This window comes from Chelmon rostratus, chromosome 15 (assembly GCF_017976325.1).
Source record: "Chelmon rostratus isolate fCheRos1 chromosome 15, fCheRos1.pri, whole genome shotgun sequence".
NCBI lineage: Eukaryota > Metazoa > Chordata > Actinopteri > Chaetodontiformes > Chaetodontidae > Chelmon > Chelmon rostratus.
This window is the reverse complement of record NC_055672.1, coordinates 16,336,469-16,355,932: the sequence shown is the minus strand read 5'-3', so window position 1 is coordinate 16,355,932 and position 19,464 is coordinate 16,336,469. Positions and strand designations below refer to the sequence as shown.

At 44.0% G+C, this 19,464-nt stretch overlaps 1 protein-coding gene across 3 annotated transcripts; it reads right to left on the bottom strand.

Annotated features, from left to right (window-relative positions):
* Positions 1 to 30: 30 nt before the first annotated feature.
* cep170ba (centrosomal protein 170Ba) lies at positions 31 to 19,285 on the bottom strand. 3 transcript variants are annotated; one of them, XM_041953376.1, is made up of 19 exons: positions 19,153 to 19,285; positions 18,250 to 18,387; positions 16,322 to 16,411; positions 15,412 to 15,490; positions 14,695 to 14,753; positions 13,552 to 13,708; positions 10,655 to 10,780; positions 9,452 to 9,943; positions 8,433 to 9,361; positions 8,134 to 8,253; positions 7,508 to 7,646; positions 5,745 to 7,388; positions 3,838 to 4,084; positions 3,442 to 3,574; positions 3,132 to 3,266; positions 2,944 to 3,032; positions 2,383 to 2,470; positions 2,247 to 2,298; positions 31 to 2,153 (listed from the first exon to the last, which is right to left on the bottom strand). In XM_041953376.1, exons 2-19 carry the CDS (start codon positions 18,352 to 18,354, stop codon positions 1,930 to 1,932), a joined length of 4,908 nt encoding a protein of 1,635 aa, XP_041809310.1. In that variant the 5' UTR covers positions 18,355 to 18,387; positions 19,153 to 19,285; the 3' UTR covers positions 31 to 1,929. The 3 variants fall into 3 exon arrangements, with proteins under 3 accessions (XP_041809310.1, XP_041809311.1, XP_041809312.1); XM_041953377.1 differs by having other exon boundaries at positions 3,838 to 3,979; XM_041953378.1 differs by lacking the exon at positions 8,134 to 8,253.
* Between the last annotated feature and the right edge of the window lie 179 nt (positions 19,286 to 19,464).

The window sequence follows — 19,464 nt, the reverse complement described above, 5'->3', positions numbered from 1 at the left end:
GTAAGAGGGAAAAAAAGGGTAGTGAGTGAATAGAGGTCACGAAACAACTCTGCTAATCATATTTATTTGACATATAAACCTGAAATCATCAGCTAACAAATTACACAAACGACTGAACATAAATACCAGCTAGTGTGACAATAAGATTACATCAAAATCATTCGGGTTGAAAGGAAACATAAATTGAATATCAAAAAAGGGACATTTGACAACCAAGAATTACATTTCAGCTCTCAAACCAGCTGAAACTTGGACTTGGATGGAATAAAGTCACAGGGAAAACTATCCCATAGAATAGCAGCAACACTTTGAGCAAGAGGAGTCAAAAAGACATTCAATCTTTGTTTGAGTTTGTAAACAACCACTGACTCATTATCATCATCATCCCACACAGCTCTGTGGCACTTACAGACACTTCCCAATTACAATCACATGTACAGTCTGCACTGGCAAGAGAGAAACTCGCTGGTGTACTGGCTCGCCTTCGTTCCTGCTGCAATCAACAACAGTCAAAGGTTGACAATCTTTAGCAGGAGAGTAAAAGCTTTCAGTTTGCAGCATATCAGGTCGAGGGGATAATGTCGTACTACAATAGTGCAAAAGACAAGATAAAGAGGTAATTTGTAGGACACACAGATCTATTTTTACACAATGTCACAAACTAATAATCAGACTCAGTTTCACACCTTCGACTTTGTCAACTTAAACGCTAAAGTGACATTTCTCTCCTGATCAGGAGTGACCATGTGACTCGAGACACTGAGGAAATATCAACTCTTACACAGTGCTCTGATAGCTCGAGCATAAGGAGGATTAGATGGCTGTCAGTCATTTTATGATTGTCTTTGGCCCAAACCTCAGAGCTCACTGTGCTCTTCAGACATAGAAAACTAAAAACACAGTTTCAAGCCTCCAGCTGTAATGAATGAAAGCACTTTTCAGAATGTAGGAGGACAGGAATGCTTGAAAACTCTTGTTTTATTGCCACTTGAGCTTGTGGTTGCCAGGTGACTGGTGACTATGGACTGGCTCCCTCCTACCATTCGGACCATTCCTGAGAGATTTTCATCTCCACTTGGACAAAATATAGTGTCCATCTACAGAGAGTCGCTCCACTGGGAAATGTCAGCAGAATACATACAAAAGAAACTGGCTGGTTGTGTAATAAAACATTAATTGGTCTGGCACTAGAGTCTATGTCTCCCAAAGTCATGCTGTCTTGGTTACAGTGTCTCAACAAAAGACTGCTAATAAATACTTTTTACATTCTTCGATAAATCTGGTCCACAAAACATGGGAAAAAATATATAAGGAAATGCAATGGGTTTACTGAGGATACAAGTACACAGAACACCAAGATCTGCAAGGTGTTACTGCAGTTCCTTCTACCAAAAACAAATAGCAATGAATTAATATATCCTCAAACATGTGGTTTGTCATACAAATCATGTCATGTCATAAACATACAAATCTTACTTATGAGTAGATTTCCCTGAGATGGTTATGCTCAGGCTGGTTTTCAAATAAACCAAGTAATTACAATGAGCTGTTACAATCAGCAATGTTGGTTATATCATTGGCAAATGAAGAGGTCAACCTCTTAACACACAGAATCAAGTATAGATCTGAGGCCTGTCACAGGTGAACGGGAGATTTATTTAGCACTTTAGTACTTCCCTAAATCATCATCTCACATTTAGGCCTCCCTCTGAGCGGATTTTAAGGGCGTTTAGTGCAGGCGTCACTTGAATTACACCACTGTGTAGGTGTGTAGTGCTCATAGTGCAGTAGTGTTTATGTTTGGGTGTATAGGAAACTCCAGTTCTGTGTATCACTTCCCCCTTTGTTGGTTTCATCGTGCGCACAATGGTGCGCCATCTGGGTTTGTAGGGTTACAGTGCAGCACCGGTGGAGCCTGTGTGTCACACCTCAGACCAAATATCCCTCTCTGAGATCGTCTGGTGTCACAGCTGCTCTCCTGATACTCTCGCCGGGCCTCGGGCCGCCGCCACGCTTGGAGGCAGAGTGGACTGTTCTAAAGTCTCGGGAGGCGGGAGGTCTGGAGGACCGAGCTCCAGATGAGGAGGAGACCACAGAGGCTGAGGACTTGAATGCTTCAGGCTGCCCACTGGGCTCCATGACTGTGTTAATGACTGTGGGGATGAAAGAATGGATTTTTTTATCCGATTGTTTGGGTTCACAATACAAAATATCTGTATTGTTTGTAAAAGGTCAGGTTGACTCACCCTCAAGTTGTCGTTGAACTCTCCTCAGTTCTTTCAAGATAGACGTAATTTCCTGAAATACACGTGTTCAGATTAGCTAAAACAAACAGCTTTAATTGGCATTTAACTTGAAAATTGAGAAACAGAAGTCACCAACCTTGTTGTTGGTTTTGACAACAGGAACATCACTGTCAGAATTAACCTCGATTTCCTGCCAGATATCCATCCTGTCCTGGAACAGTACCCTGTGTGTAATGCCAGAGTCAGTCAGAAAGTGGGCTGTTCTTTAAAAGGGACAATCCACATTTCTGTGTCCAAAACATTGATTTTCTTTGTATAATAAGGACACTTTGAAGCTTCTTAATTGCAGTGATTTAGCAGAACTAAAGCCAATCAACGTAAACAAAAAACTATTTTCTTCTTTGATATGTTGCTTTTTATAATTATTTTAAAGAACAAAATGTGGCTGCATCTCACAATGGAAACTAAGCACCAACAATTTTATCTGCATCTAATCTATTCAGAAGATTACATCTCAGTCCCATACTGTCAGTTCGACTATACGTCTGAGTGCTGACTCATAGTGTAATAGGATTACAGGCTCAGTGCAGTCTGGTCGTCAGACAGGATCAATAAAGTTTTTCATCAAACCCAGATTAAGCATGGGAATAAAGGATGTTTATTTAAGTGTGTGTGACGTGTTTGCTTCACATCTTACTTAATTTTGTCAGCAAGTTGCTCAGTGTTTTCTCTGATGGCCATGATGACCTGAGACACAGGATTGAGCATCAGATTGTCCACAACGACCTGGAGACACAAAAAAAACAAAGCAGAAAAACACCTTATAATGACCCCCCAGTGGCAACATCACAGAGGCTTTAAAAATGGGGTGAAGCGACATCAGACCTCGTCTCTGCTCTGATCTTGCCGCCTGGAGGTCTGCTCATGGTCACTTGTGCTCTGGTCAGGTTCCCTTGTAGATGTGGAACTTGGTGGGACTCTCTGGTAGTTTAATCCAGCCTCTGGAATACGATGAACCAGCTGCAACACAATCAGACTTTAGAAATTAGTGTTATGGTATAAGACAGACAGAGAGAGGGATGCTGATGGACAAAAAAAGAGATTCTTCAGTTTTAGTCAGTTGATCCAATAGAGATTTCAAGCTCCGGTGTTTTAGATTAAGCAGCAACAGCCCCTAGGGTAACATCTGGCGTACCTGTTCGTGAGCGGTCACCATGGAGACGGGTGCACTGCCCTCCACTGCAGGGTTTTGTGAGTCGCCATCACCTGCCACGTCATGGATCTCTCTGGCCAAGATAGCTAGGTCTTTAGCCAGGTCTTGACTCAAGCTAACAGGGAGGGAACACGTGTTAGAAAGATGGCTGAAGTGCTTTGTTTGGGAAATTAGAACATATATGCATATCAGAATATCCTGGTGCTCTGTGTGCCATTGGAGTAATTTAACTTAATAAAAGACTGAGCAGTCAAATTACCACTAATCACCAATTTGATTTGGCACTGGCTCCCTGGTCATTACTCTAAATTTAACCCTTGGGAATCATATTAGCATCTACACTGGAAAAAAAACAACTTAGATTGTAATATTCCTTACCGCGCAATCTCAGCACTGTGGTTAGACCAATTGTGGAGGGTTTCTCCCTCATGATTCTCCTCCTCAGAATCTCTGCTGCGGGGTTTCGGACGCAGGGCGACCACCGGCTGAGGCTGAGGCCGATTACGTGGGCTGTGGGAAGCTGAGGAAGGTTGGGAGCGTTTGTGTTTAGGAGTGCTCTGGTTTGAGTCGTACTCCTCATCTGAGGTAGAGGTATAGTCAGAGCCCTTCTGCCGTCTCCTGGAGCCTTGGCGTCGTGAATTGGTTTGAGTTACGGAGGATGAGCAAAGAGGAGACGGGAAAACAGGAGAGAAAGAGATGCCATCAAAGCATACGGTCGAGGAAAAACACCACCAAGTACTTTAGATCACCAAAATCAACAAGAGACAGAAAAGTTGCTGTGGAAGACCTCATTTCTACAACTGAACTTCATCAGTGAGATGGCTCAGGTTTTTATTTTTCTGTTTCAAAATCATTATCAAACTGAAATGAGTACTTGACTTCCACAGTACAGCAGGTGAGTACCACACAAATACCATGAAGTGAAGACTGTGTTGTGTACCATTTTGTACATGGTTAGTATTGTTATCTTTATATGGCCACAGAATTCCAAAATTACCAACAGCTGTATGAGAACTGTACAGAGGAAGAAAAATGTACTTTTATCTAGAGGTATTGTAGCATAAGTCAGTCTTGGGAGCACACCTGATATTTTGGTTCAAATACAGCATGTGTGGCAGTGCAAAATGCAGAAGGGCTGGGTGAAGGTGAATATAGATCGGAAGGCAAAAATCTGCATCCTGACGCAGACGTCGTGGAGTTTCTAGCAGCTGTTAGTGATGATAGAAGTTAGAATTCTACTGTGCTTTATATCACAGTGTTTATTGTTTAGTATATTTTTATTGTCTTAGTATATTTTTATTTCTGGTTTATTTTTAATTGCATTTACGAATTTTTTTATTGCATGTTGGTTTATTTTATTCTAGTATCTTAATTTTATTTTAGAATCTTCCTTATTTCTCATATTATCTTGTTTCTAACATGGAGGTTGCAATGCAAATTTCATTGACATGTCATGCTCAATGACAATAAAGAAATCTTAAATCTTGAATTTTGCAATTGCTACATCTTATCCTATAATGTGACGCAGCAGTGTTTGCTTCCTGATGCAAAAGTAAAACATGAAGAGCTTTTTAAAAAAGGCGGCTGAACTGACTTATAATGGACATGTTCTGCATGTGCAGAGGTGTGGGTGGTTACTTTGTGTGCAGCCCGGCGTCATCTAAATGTGATTTAATGAAGGTAAACACAGTGGACGGCCGTGCTGATGCCATTGCACTCTGGCACATCTCTAATCAGATGCTGCAGATTTATCAACATACAGTATGTGTCCTGCTGCCCTCAGACGGCTGCAGGGATTTAATGAGGGAGATGCTTTTCATACAGTATAAAGCAGCTGTGGACAACAGACACTGGAAAATCATTCATATCTGCTTACAGATAAATGCAGACTGATTTACTGGCTTTCCTGCTTTAACCACATTCAACAGCAGGTCAGGAAAATAACTGTGCTGTTTGTGCTGGTCGTTGCGCTGTTACGAAAATACAGCCCTAATGTTAGTGTTATTGATGTAAGTGAGAGTCCAGAGTCAGTTCCCTTCCCAAATGACACTTTTACAAAAGTACAGAACCAAGGTGTTATTGCTGAAATATACAGTGTATAAACTGAGGACTATGAAAGCATCAAACCAATTCACCACTGTGGTTGATTACTAGAGCTTGTAATGCTTCCAAATCCTGGCACAAGATCTTTTTTCTTCTTTTGCAGTATAGGAGTAAACTGTTATACCAGTCCAGATATTTTGCACTCAATGAAACAGGTGTGTGAGTGTCTGTATTATACTCACTTGCGGTGCTGCTGGCGTATTTGGCACTGCCCGAACGTCCACGAGTGACTGGCGTCTTGTTGAGCGCTGCTTTCTGCGGCCTTTCTACAGGCTTTGGCCCCGGAGCAGAGGCCCTTCGAACTGAGCTGCTGCCAGACTCGGTGCTGCGGTTGGAGAATCCTGTGCTCCTGCCCGTCCACTGCGGGGTGGAGGAAGCCTCAGTGTCGCTGGGTGTGTTGAAGGAGCTTGTCCGCTTACGAGGCATCGCCAGCATATCCAGCCTGGAGAGTTTCTTGGTTTCCTGAGGTTGCTTAGGTGGAGCACTGGTGGCCTCCTGGAACAGCCTGTCTGTCTCCGTGCCCTCATTGTCTGAAGCTTCTCCCAGGCGAGCCCGGCGGAGCATGGACGCTCTGGTGGGTCTAGGGGCTGACAAGCTGTTGGTACGACTCAAGGCCTGGGACACTCTGGAGGTCTTGCCGTCCTCCTTCTGAAGGGGAACTGTGTATTTTTTGCGCGTTTGGTGGTTGTTTGACTCCTGATCAGAGTATGGTAAGCTCTGAGGGTCGTCACTCAGGTCTGTGGAGCCACGTTTCCCAACACTGCGTCTCAGTCCAACCGGCCTTCTGATAGATTCAGTCCTACTGTTGATGTCTGCTCCCTGAGAGCGCCACTTTTCTGATGTACTGGACAGGTGAACTGAGTCCTGACTAGCTATACTGGCTGAAGACCTCTCTCTATGGAGGCCACTAACGGAAGATTTTTTAGTCAGCGTGTTTGGCCTGGTCTTACTGCTATGGTGGCTTACTGTGCTAGAGGTATCCACATCAGACTCAGCAGAAAGAGAGTCCACTACTGGAGGTGGTGTTGTGTCTGATTGCTCTGCTTGGAGTTTGGCCTCCAGAACAGCTAGAACATCCTCTGTCTCTTTTAGGTAAGAATGAGTGTCCTGATTGTAGGCTCCCTGGAATGACTCAGGGTCTGGGTGTCTCTGAACAGGCTGGCTCGAGATGTTGGGCAATCTGGCATTGCTAGGCCGCTCCTTGGTGAAGCTCTCTTGTCTGATTAATGTGGATACTGTTCCCTCTCTGGACTCTGGACTCTTTGTCACCTGGCCCAGGATAGGAGCAGACATACTGGGCTTGACTTTTCCAGAGTCCTGGTTACTTCTCGGTTTGGTCAGGGTGGCCGTCGAGAAATTTTTGGTTGTCTGTCTTCTTTCAGTTTTGGGAGTGCTGGGTTTTGACCCACCATGCTCAGGTTTGGACGCAGCCCCCTCTGAGCCGATGTAGAATGATGTAGTGTTGGATGGGAATCTGAGTTTGTCCTCCTTTTTCTTCTTCTCCTCTGTGTCTGACAGCGGTCTCCTCCTTTGCTCTACAACGGAACCATCATCTGACTTGCTAGCGTCACTCAGGCTGTCAGGCTCTACGTCGTCCTGTACCGATAACCTGTGAAGACCATCCTGAGACCTGGGGTCCACCAAGCTATTTTCCTCTACATTAAATGTTGAATGCAGGTCATAATGAACGTGAATGCTGGGGGTCTGAATGTCATTCTTCTCCTCCAGTGGTACCTGGGCCAGAACGTGCCGTGCTCTTGAACCATCGGAGTCTGCGCTGTCGTGGTGTCGGCTGAGTGTGTTCTTGTGGATGATTGTGCCTCGTGCTGAAGTGAAACAGTTTTAATGCATATTAACCACACACGCTGAAACCGAATATCATTCATATTCATCAGGGTGTCTCATTATCATTTCAAATACACTCATGTCTCGTCAGGTGGCTTACCCCCTCCCGACAGCTCCATCTGGGAAGGAATGTCAAAGAGGCCAGACGAAGGGCCAGATTCTATGTAGCTGTCTGCCAAGCTGGCCCAGCAAGACATCCACTTAGGAGCACCCTGTAACACTGCACCTGCTGGCTGAACCTGCATGAGAAAACATACAACTTATTCATTATTATTTTTAAACAAGAAACATTTTGAAGAAAATTGTTTTTATATGATTTCCTTAGTTGGAAACACTGTTAACATGATAAACAATAGAAGGTACCATACATCAATCTGTTTCATGAGTCATGTTATGAAAATGCTGATTTTTTTTTCTTGTATTTGATTAGAAAGAAAGACCAAAACAATGAAGAACCCAGAATCTGTGAGGAAAGATGAGGCAAATCAAGAAATCAAGAGAGAGATACACCAACAAAGAAAAGAAAGCCCAAGAAGGCAGATCAAGACAGCACAGCATACATACTGATCAATGTGTTTTAAAGTTCATGGTTTACTGACCCAATATATTAATTAACTGAATTTAGAATTGGCGTTAAATGTATTGATTATTCCATCCGAACACTGATCCCAGAGCAGGAAGGATTACCTTCACCAGACTCTGTCCCTGTTCTGGAGCTGGCCTCACCTCCCCACAGCTACTCTGCCTATGCTGCTCCCTGCTCTGAACAATTACAGGCCTAAATGCTGATGACGTTTCTGCTTCACTCTCGTTGGTTCGCTGTGGGCTCTCGAAAACGCCGAACACCTGTCAGGAACAAAGCAGTGCAAGTGGATAAGTGGGACGTGCCAATGTCTGAGGCTGAATCTGAGTTGGACTTTCTCCCAAAAGATAGGACACTGGTGAATTGTAAAGCCTAACATGTTGTGGTTATTAGCCTCATAGCATATGGTACTTATATAAATGAAATGGAGAAAGATGCTTACCTGGTCAATCTTGTTCCGTGCCTCTTCGAGCTCTCTGTCAGGAGTATCTGTTTCAATGGTGTAGGTTCCTGCGTCGCTCAGACTGTCTTCCTCTTCATTTTTGGGGCCGACATGCGGGCTCTTGACTTCCATGCTCTGAGACATCAGGGGCACCACAGGGACTTGGAGGGGAACAGGCTGATGAATAGGAGAGGAAGTCTGTGGCTGGTATGTAGTGTTAGATGGTGGGGGACTAGTCTTGGATACTACTACTGCCTCTTTTTTAGCTGCTGAAGGTGGACTAGCTGTATTTTTCTCCCAGCTGGCAGAAGACGACTGCTTTGCTTGTTTGAGGAATTCAGCAGTAAATTCCTGGGCAAGTTTGGATCTCCGGCCCACACTGCTAAAGGGCCTCGCACACACAGTTGATGAAGAGCGAGATGAAAAGCTGGTGCTGATCCGATCCTCTGTCTTCTCCCTTCGTAGTGAGCCAGCTCTCTGGGGGCCTGTGGAAGCAGGGCCCTTCAGGGGGATGGTGTATCGTTGGGTTGGGGGAGTGGTGGAGGCTGGAGACGGGACTTGTCTCTCCCCAGTGGGGCTTGAGCTCTTTCTTGCCTTCTCTAGCTGCACCCTGAGGCCTGAGGGCTCAGGTGGGGATGCGTTATTGGTGAAGGACTGCGAGCGCTTCTTTCTAGAATTATCGTCAAAGAATTCAATGACAAAGGCCTGGTGAGGCTCAGCCTTGCCAACGCTTGACAAGGACTGAGACTCTGGTGGAGAGTAGGACAAAGGCTCCTCAGAGTCAGGGGTGGTGAAGCGCTGTGGTGGGGAGGCTCTCAGGGATTGTGGACACATCTGGGACCCAATCTGAGGTTCTGATTGGAGGAAATCATTTCCATTGATTGCAAGATCACCTGAATCACTGTGAGTGCCATCGTCACAATGGTTTGCTGATAATGGAAAGACAAGTTAGCTTGAGAGTTAGCACATTATTGCCATAAAAGCCAATAACATAAACAGACTTTGTACAAGTGACTCACCCTTGGTGAACTTCAGAAGAGAAGGGTCACTGTTTGTGCTATACATGTCTTCAGCATGTGACCTCCTCCTCAACATGGTAGCATTGCTTTGGACCAGCCAATCAGCGACTTTGCTTTCTGCTGACATCACCTCAGTGGGTGCAGTGACAGTGTCTGTGGAAGGTTGCTTGCGCTGGCGGAAAGAAAACTTGGTCACATGGTCCTTGATCTTCATTTTACCTGGTGTGCATTCATCAAATTCGATGGTGAAGGAGGCATGGCTTTGCACTACGGGAGGTGTGGGGGTGGAGGAAACACACTGAGTGGAATCTGGAGTGTCCTTTGTCGGAACCTCCTGAACCTGTGTCTCAGGTTTCTTGGCAGGTCGTGCCTGGGATTCCTTTGTTGGGATCTCAAAGTAGCTGGGCTCCCGGCGGTAGGAGAAGGTGGGCTTGGCCTGACTGTCAGACAGAGAACCGTTGACCTCATATCTGGACACGTCTTTAGCGGACTCTGTTAGCAATGAAGAGTAGTGCGACACACACAGATACACAGCAAGCATTAGTGATGGTTTTACATACTGTAATCCCCTAAATGATTGAATATAGAAAGACAACCACTTTGGCATTAATAACAGAAACATATAAAAGCTCATCTTCAAGCTCATATAGCTAAATGACTCAAACTCAGATGATTGGGATGTCACCCTCATACAATCCCTGAAACTGGGAACCACAAATCACACAAAGATTCCAGCTGTTAGACTGAGAAAACAAATCTGCCAGTTGGTCTTTGGGGGCCAGTTGGATGTGGCCAAATATCACTTTAGGAGCTCAGTGTCCAGCGGAGGGTAGCTGAGCAGGAATAATCTCTTTCAGCCTGGGCAACATGAGGCAAACAATCACCCTTCCTCCCCCATTCCAGCAGCTTTGAGGGTCATAATCCATCACGAGGCAGACAGGCACTGCCCACTGGCTTGGCGTGGTATGGCCTGGCTAACTGTCAACAACTGGCGGCCAGAGACCTGCCTTGGGCTCAACATCATCCATCTCTCAGTGACCCACAAAGGGCATCAGATAGCAGTGGCATAGAAAAGCATGTCATTACAAATTAGGGTCTAATTCACAGATGTGAGAAGACAGAAAACAATTACAGCACGAAAATACATTTTGCTTTAACACTTCAGTATAAACATCTTAACTGAGTATAAACATATTCTCTGACCTGGAGACTCGATTGGCGATTTTCCACCTCTTTTCTGCGTTTTATTGGCTGGATCCTCATCCTCACCCCACCAGGACGGTTGGCCATAGAGAGGAGTAGGCTTGGATATCGGAGAATCTGTGGCAGCTAACAGACACACAAACACAAGTACAAACACACACCATTAGGCACATGGATATACTCAGGCACAGGGAGGGATGGGAGTAGAGAAGAACGGGCCAAACAAAGAACTGAATTTATACAGCCTCTTGTATTTATAAGGAAATAGATTTCTGTTAGTCACATGATAGCACAATGTTGTGACTGGGTTTGGCAACAACAAAAATGCTGCATGATATTGGTGCTCAGAAAGACTTAGAGTGACACTACCCATAGCCTTCTACACATTCCCATGACACAGAGAGAGTAGTGAGGGTCAAACTGCAACACACAAGCCACCAAAACATAATCCTCCTCGAGTGAATCAGGACAAAACTAATCCTAATCATCAAAGAAAAAAAAATATATATATATATACAGCATATGTATATACATATATATGTAGTACAGGATATAGGATGACAACTGCATCTAAAGTGTAGACAGTGACACTCACTGTTTACACCGACCTCTCTATTTGCTCCCTATACAGGTGCAACCCAGGGAATGGGGGTTATTTCCTTGATGCTGTTTCTGAACTGGTGTTTAGCTGCTGACTTTGCCCGTCCACACATACCAGCCAGCCTATATGGCACTAATCAGATCATCTGCATGCCGCCTGTCGGCCTGATACATGGCCTAAAAAAGCTCTCTGGATTTTAATGTGGTGGCTTCACAATCCTAAGCATCAACAGCACTTCGCGACTGTTGCCTTGGACACACACAATAAGACATCAACACAGTGACGGGAGAAACAGAGGGGCATGTTACTAATTCCTTTCCCCTTATCCAATCCTCTCCTTTTAGCTAAAGAAAACATGGCTGAGTGCCCCAACTGAAGTGGACTGAGCACAATCCTGAATATGTGGACTCATGAAAAGTTAGAATTCCTAGACTACTACTAGACTGAGCCAAATTAAAGTATTTTTCATTATCTGTCACATTAGTTGGAGGATTTGCCTCGGTTAGTTAATTTTTTGGGGCATCACAGAATGGACATTTTGAGAGCACGGTATCTCAATACATGAGCAATCAGTTAAAAAGAGACTGAGCATTGGGGCATATCATATAGTGCGGATATGTTCTGTATCATATATTAACATGTGAATGATCCATTTCATGCCCCTTCAGAAAATACTAAATAGCTCCGGGTCCTGGGAGAGTAAAGAAGGCCTGACTGAGTCACGCACTGTACGAGTGAAGAGTCCTGCCCTGCAGACAGCTGGAGGATTGGAGACACTCCACATCCTGTGCAGCTGCAGGGGAAAACAAGTAAGAGCACACAGAGAAAAAAAAAAGACATACACAGCTCTCTCAGCACTCGACAAGTGACAGAATTGTTCATGATTTGTGTGATTAAAGAAAACACACACAGAAAAAAACCCACCGAAACCAATATGAAACATCCAACCCCGAATGAACAAAATATAAACTAGACTGTATCAAGGCATCCAGTCAAACAACTTCAGCCAAAGAGAATCAATTTGCATGTAGTCAACAGACCTATGCTGGCTTAGTCTGGTTATGCAAATAAGTGCAGGACTTTTCATTTCTCATCATGAGGAAAATGGCTGGAGACTATTCTGCATGTGTATGTCTAAGCGTGTAACACAAATGCAGCCTTATTTTCTGTAACATACTATGAAATCCTATCCTTATCTTCTTGTGACTGTATATTTAGCAAGACAGCGGAGGCTAGTTTAGTTATCTCACTGTGTCACAACAACACAGGGCAAGGCTGCTGTCACACTGCAGGTGGTAACTGCATTGCCACTAGTAAACATGGCTTCAGTGAGCATGTTACACAAAGAGCTTGCAGTCACAGATTCACTGTGGTTAGCTTATAGCCACAGGAGATACAAATACATTACTACATGTTTTTCAAAGTTGTGCAGCTCAAAGATGTGTTTGTAAGGCACTCTGAGGGACACGAGCCTAATGCTGGAAAGGTCCTATTTTAAGCACCAGTCATAGTTTTCCCTCTAAGATCACAGGGGCGATTTTGCAGCAGAAAGCACAAGAATTGCTAAATCAACAACAGGTGGAATAGGTTTTGTCGATTTGAATGAGCTTCATTCACAAAGTGCTTTCTCTTGAACTCACAATTCTCCGACTGTTCCACTGCTGCCTGTAGTGTACAGCAGGATTTACTTAGTACAGCTCAGGGTCAGGAGGACATGACTTGAAATATAAGCAGCAACAAATCCACCACTGGCTACATGGACAGAAGTTGCCCTGGCACCAAAAAGCCTGACACCTTTCTAATTCTTCTGCGACACGTGCTGAACCATCATCGGCGTGTTTGGCAGCACCCCACCTCGTCAGCAGTCAGGCGTGGCTGACAGAGATAAGACTGCTTGTCCTCAACTCTCCACCCCTCGGCCTGCCTGGCAGCCTCTTACTCATGTGTACTCATATTGCCAACTGTGGGATGTCAAGATCTATTTCTTCACTGACACCACAGGATTGTAGCCTCAGCCTCTCAGCTCACATGGGAGCCTAATCTCACACCAGGGAAGCTCTTAATAAAAGAAGCCACAACTGCTTCATCAAGTGATCTACACCCAAAGTCATGCAGCACATGGAGTGAGAAAGACTTCCTCTTCCTTGTGTGTGTGAACGTGGTATTCAAATCCACTTAAGCTGAAACAGTTCCTCTCAGGCAACAAGAACAATTGACCTGCTGCCGCTATTATAAAACCTGCTGCCTTCCTGCTAATATGTGCTATGATGGACTATGTGAGGGCAGAGTTGTTTACCTGTGAGAGACTGGGCTCTTCGCTCTGTCCTGTCCTGCAGTTTGACGTTGGAAGTAGAGCCTTTGCTCTTCTCTGAGCTCTGGAGCTGCTGCTTTTCCTTCACCTTGGCCTCCAGGGCTTTTATACTTAACTGCAACTGGCTGGTGTATTTCTCATGCTGCACAAGACAGGAGGGAAGCAGGATGTGAGAACCCTTCTGCCAACAATCAGTACAAATATAACTGTCGTCACAAAAATACAGTATAAAGAATTGCATCCACCAGGGACTTCTGCACAATGTTAGCTCCTAAAGGCATACATTTAGAAACAAAAACTTGTGTTCAACTGATTGAAATGGGTAAATACACTTCAAAGTCAAAACTGTCTTTTTATTTTAGGTAATTGCACATTTTAAGCTTAAATTTTTTGTGACCCTGAGTGTAGATGACTAAACCCCTTTGTTTGTAGGAAAGGGGCCTATGCAGCACTTTGGGGCGTCTATCATTTGGCCTAGCTTTTCATTTAGCTGGGTTGTGGTTATAACGGTGAGGAAGCTGCAGTTTTACAGGCGATACAGTGCACAGGGGGCACAAAAGTAACACATTAAAATATTCAAGATAAGCAATGACACTGTACGTGGGCGGTAAACAAGCTCTCTTCCAGCACTCCATCACCAGTTATCCGATTTGTGTCAAAGCACAGAGCTCATCATGAGGAGTGACAACAGTTGGCACAGGAACCTGACTAACTATGGGCACACACATTACACCACATTTCACACATCAGATTGAAAAGTGTCACATTGTTTAATCTAGTCCATCAGTCAATTACTTAATACAGGAAATTTACCCGGAACATTTTAGCCAGTAAAATGAGAAACATTTTCTGGTTATCGTGCTTGCTTTTCCGTTTGTTCATTGTAAATTTAAAGCCTTTGTTTGTTTTTTTTGACTTTTTGTCAGAGAAAGAAGGAACTATTTTACTGAAAGTTAGCAGTTATACTTAGCTTGAGTAGCTTGCAATGAGCATTTGCAATCATTTTGGATATTTCATGATAACTGGAAAAAGATTAATCAATAATAAAAATAACAGAAGAGCACTGCCATTTATCATTATCAACAGATCAACAGGGACCCTACGGCACACACTGTCAGTATTACTTACTTTAAGTGCTTCCTCTGGGACCTTGTGTTGACTCCTCTCCAGGATATACACATGAGCATGTGCAGGAAGAGTTAAAGTACACAGACATACCTTCATTTTTGTAAAACAATGTGACAATACTTCTATTTGTACAACCACAGTTTAGCGACTGGCTTAGGGACACATTTCTCACAAGATGTAAATGTGCAGTTAGTACTCTTTACCTAGTTTTCACCTTGTCTCCAAAGTAGTTCAAAAGTATCTTTTTCTGCTGCTTGCAAGGGAGGGATGAAAACAGATAAGCAGCAGAGACCTGTTGTAATTCAAACAAGCTCATATCTTCAGAGACCCACTCCTTGAAATGTGCAGAAATCACATGGCACATACTGGTTACAAACATTCCCAAACGTCTCTGCACTCTAAACAGCTTTTCCCTTTGTTATCTTGAGTTTCACCATTCAGGAGGTTCCTGCTTGGGGGGTCAAAGGGTGCAGGAGATTTTCTCTCCACAGTTGACCATAATCTAAAACCCCTGACTGAAAAACTAGAGGGGATTAACATGCCGATGGAGCAAAAGACCACAGAGGGAAAATAAAATGTTAAAAATTTGTGTCAGTGTCGGCGGCCAATCACCAACTTAAACTGTTCCAAGTGAAGAACAGAAAGTCTGTATTACATGAACCCCACACAGTTGAGCCAAACACATGACTACACGAGTAATATAAAAAAAAAGGATATCATAGCCAAAGCGAATGACGTCAGAGAGTTTGAGGGTGATGTACGTCTGGTCTGGGATTCTCAGGTCATTCACAAATGTCTGCAAAACAGAGAAAATAACATTTTACTCAGGTCAATAATGAAGCAAACGTGTTGACTCACAGGTGACAGGCTCTCTAATTCCTTGCAGCACGCACTCAAATACTGTAAGGTGCTTTGCAATTGGCCCTTTTCCCACTGAAAGTTAATCCATCAGCACATTAAAACTCTGATGAGATTAGGTTGTTATGCAATGTGCGTCTCTGCTTTTGTAGAATGCTTAATGGCCAGGTGGAGGTAAATACATGCAACACTGCTTAGTTTGTTGATCAATTAGGCTATCTTCTGCCCAAACCAACAAGTGGAGAGACTGAGGTTCCAGAGTTTATTATCAAGATAATGCTGGAAGTGTGCAGAGGACAGAATGGAGCAGCAGATCTTACTCTTGAATGAAGATAAGTTGGGAAAAACGGAGCCATGTTGGATTTCAGTTACCGTTCTGCTCTGATTAGCTTATTAGCTTGGCTGCAGCCACTAAGGCCAAAAGAAACGCTCTCTGAGAACAATAAACGGTTTCGCCCACTGGTCAACTCTGGATTTCATTGGGATAATGGTGCAATGAAGTGGCAACAGAGTGGTGAAGGGGGGGGGGGGGGGGGGGGGGGGGGGTACAGAGTGAGATAGAAAGAATGGGAAGAAAAAAAATGGGGTCCAGGCCAGCAGGAAAAGTCTCCAGTCTCCTGATGACCGCTGTTCTACCAACCGTCTCCGTCTATGGCAAACACAGAGGGGTATTTTGTGCTCTGGGAATTGTTGTGGGAGCCCAGTGGCTGGCTCCTTTATCACCCAGGGCTCAGGCAGGTAGTCCGAAACGAGAGATGGACTCACTCACCCCATTCAAGCTGCCCAGGTCCTTCACCATGTGCTCGTCTGTGTTTGTGTCGTAGTTGATCACAGCGTGCTGTTTGTCCACACTGCGAGACTGCAAAGAGAAAAAAGCAGAAGTCAAGCAACAGAAACGTAATTGGCCACTATTTTGATGATTCATTAATTGTTTAATCCATTCTTCAAGTAACAACACCAAGCACTGTATTTCTCAAATGCAAGATTTTAATAATTGTATCTACTTTTCTCTGTTTTATATCATTTTAAACTGAATATCTTTTGGTTTTGTACAGTTGGTCAGACAAAATAAGACATTAGAAGCCATGGACTTCATGATTAATTGGCCAAATAATCTATAAGGAAGAGATTGTTATTTGCAGTCCTGAAGGTCATCAACATTCCTACTCTCTAAATTAGGACTTGTGGATAAAAACTTACACACACTACAATCAAGCCTTAAAAAGCTGGTTCTCATCTACCAAACTCTGTGTGCATAGCTCAAGTCCTTGGCCATGTGGTCTACCTGTCATTCACCAAAGGAAAAATGTGCTTGCTTCTAAATATGCTCTCATCAATTAAGTGCAAACTGTACAAGTGATTTATACTGACTCCCTCGCTCTTCCCCTGCTCATTAGGCACTTTGGGCCTCCTTGTCACAAAACTCACAAAGATTGAAGGTGACTGCCAAACTCATTTGCAAAATTACCCCCGTCCTCCAATGGTCCATTTACAGGGCTTGACACACACTCTTCCACATCACCTACTAACTGGGATAAACAGCGTTCAGAGGCTCTGTCAACTGTCTGTGTGGGCCTGTTCACTAAGAGGACTTCAATATAACTTCTTGCAAAAATACTGAACAGCACATAGGTGCAACAATCAGGCAGTTTACTCACTTGATTATGTTAACTTTGCAGCAGCACTAAGAATACCACATTCCTAATTTGATGAGCCTTAGCTTCACTCTGGCATAATTTATCAAAGAGAAAATGTTAGCTCTGGCACTGGGAAACAATAACTACAACAGTGAACAAGACAAAATGCAGTCACTATTATTGTTGGAGGCATGGAGATACAGACATTGATCAGTTGTTGTGGAAAGTCCAAACATTCAAATTGAGGCCCTCGGCTATGCTACTTGATACGACTTCACTTACACTCAATGTCTGCTTTTCATGCCAAACAGGATTCTTGTGTTACAGACTTTCAGCTGTGCTTTGAATGGGCAAAATACATTGAGCCACAAACAGAAAATCAAATGATTAAAGGGTTAAGGACAATTTGGATTAGAAACTGACAGTGCGCCAAGGCAGGAGGCAGTCCTGAGCACTTAAGCAAAGGCAACAGAAAAGCCAGCATCACCTCAGGCTGGGAGAAGCTGTTTTTTTTTTTTTTTCCTTGATCAGGCAACGCCTAAATGTGGACATGAGCAACTTTTCAATCTAACCGACCTCTGTGGTTGGCACTGGCTTTTCTGAGCATTACACACTGACTGAGGAAAGTATAAACAACTGCTTCTGAGGCAGCATTCCTCTTTCACTGCTCTAAATACAGAGTGAGGAGAAAATGGGAGGGAGAGTATTATACCACAAAGAAACTGGAAAAACAACGCAATGAAATGCTTCAGCTGTGCTTTAAGTCATTGTTCGAAAGGCTGTCAGGGGCAAATTTGTGTGAAGACAATGTCACCGGGTTACACACACACACACACACGAAGCCTGTAACGAGCCTCCCGCTGGTGTTTCACATATTTGTGTGACGAGCTGTCGCGTCAGACATCAGGGAAGAGTAATGAAGCTAAAGAGTATTTTTGACAGACAGATTACAGTAAAGACCAGCTAAGTCTTCATGTGAAGACCTAACTGGCACCAGGAACCAGTTAGGGTTCATATGACACGTGAGCAAGCGCACACACATTCCCTGTAAGTCACACACCTGCAGCATTAGCTCGCAATCATCCCGGCCAACAAAGATCATCTCGCGTGGCAACCGGTGGCGTGTGCCAGAGCTGCTGACCAGGAACCATGACGTCACACTCATGTTGGGGCCACGATTCAGGATCCTCTTAGCATCCTGGGGAGAGACAACAACAAGGAGGTGAGACAAAATGACCAGGGGGGCTTTTCACTGCACAATTGTCATTCAGGTGGCATGATCAAAATTCAATACCTGTGTCCCTGAACAATGCCAGGAGCATTAGGGCTGCTGTTGTGAAAGCACAGAGATTAATGAAGGGAAGTGATCACCTCGCCTAAGTTAAACCTGTTTTTCCAAATAATTCTGGTCAGCCTGTGCTACTACTGAAATAATGTACTTAAGTAAGGTTAACCACTCTGAACATGCAGTATTTAGTGTGTTGGTGAGTCAGACAGGTTAGGGAGACTGTCATGTGTCAACAGAGGGACAGACAGGTTTGTCAATAGAGGATATTCAGGCATAACTCACAAATGCAGATTAACTAATTGAATAAAAGATAGAGCCGATAGAAACCTTTTTAAACAGTGTCTGTTTGAGTGCGCATACATGCTGCGAAACCTGTTGCAAAGTGACGCCTGTGAGTAATTAAGCTAAGTTAGCTAACAAGTTGAACATCCATTGCTCAGGTGTTTACTTCCTGTATTAACCTTGGCCAAAGAAACATTAACCAGAAATAGTCTTTATATCTTAAATTACAACATATTAACTGACTCGTGGTGAAAGCATGATTATTGTTTTAAACTACAGCGCGGACTGTTTGAGTCTGTCGGTGACACTGAGGTTGTTTAGCTAACGTTAGCGAGTCTCCGGCTACACCGAAACAGGGTTTTTCCACCGATTTGCTCCCAACGTAAACGTTACCTTTAACGCCTTCTCCGTTTTAGTCCTGAGTGAGGCCAGGGTTTCACGTCCTACGGCAGATGAAGTTCGACGACCGACATGCACAACAAGAGCGCCAGGTAACGCTGGGCAGGTAAATTACGATCACACCCCCTCTTTCCTCTGGGAATGACAACCGGGCGAAACCTCCAACGCCTCTTCTGCCGACCCGGTGACGTAGCCTGACAAGTCCAGTCAAACGCTTTACTTCGGGAGTAGAGGTGGAGGGAGGTAAGAGCTACCACTCTGTTTGTTTCCTGGTGCACGAAAAACTCGCGATGAGGAAAAAACATA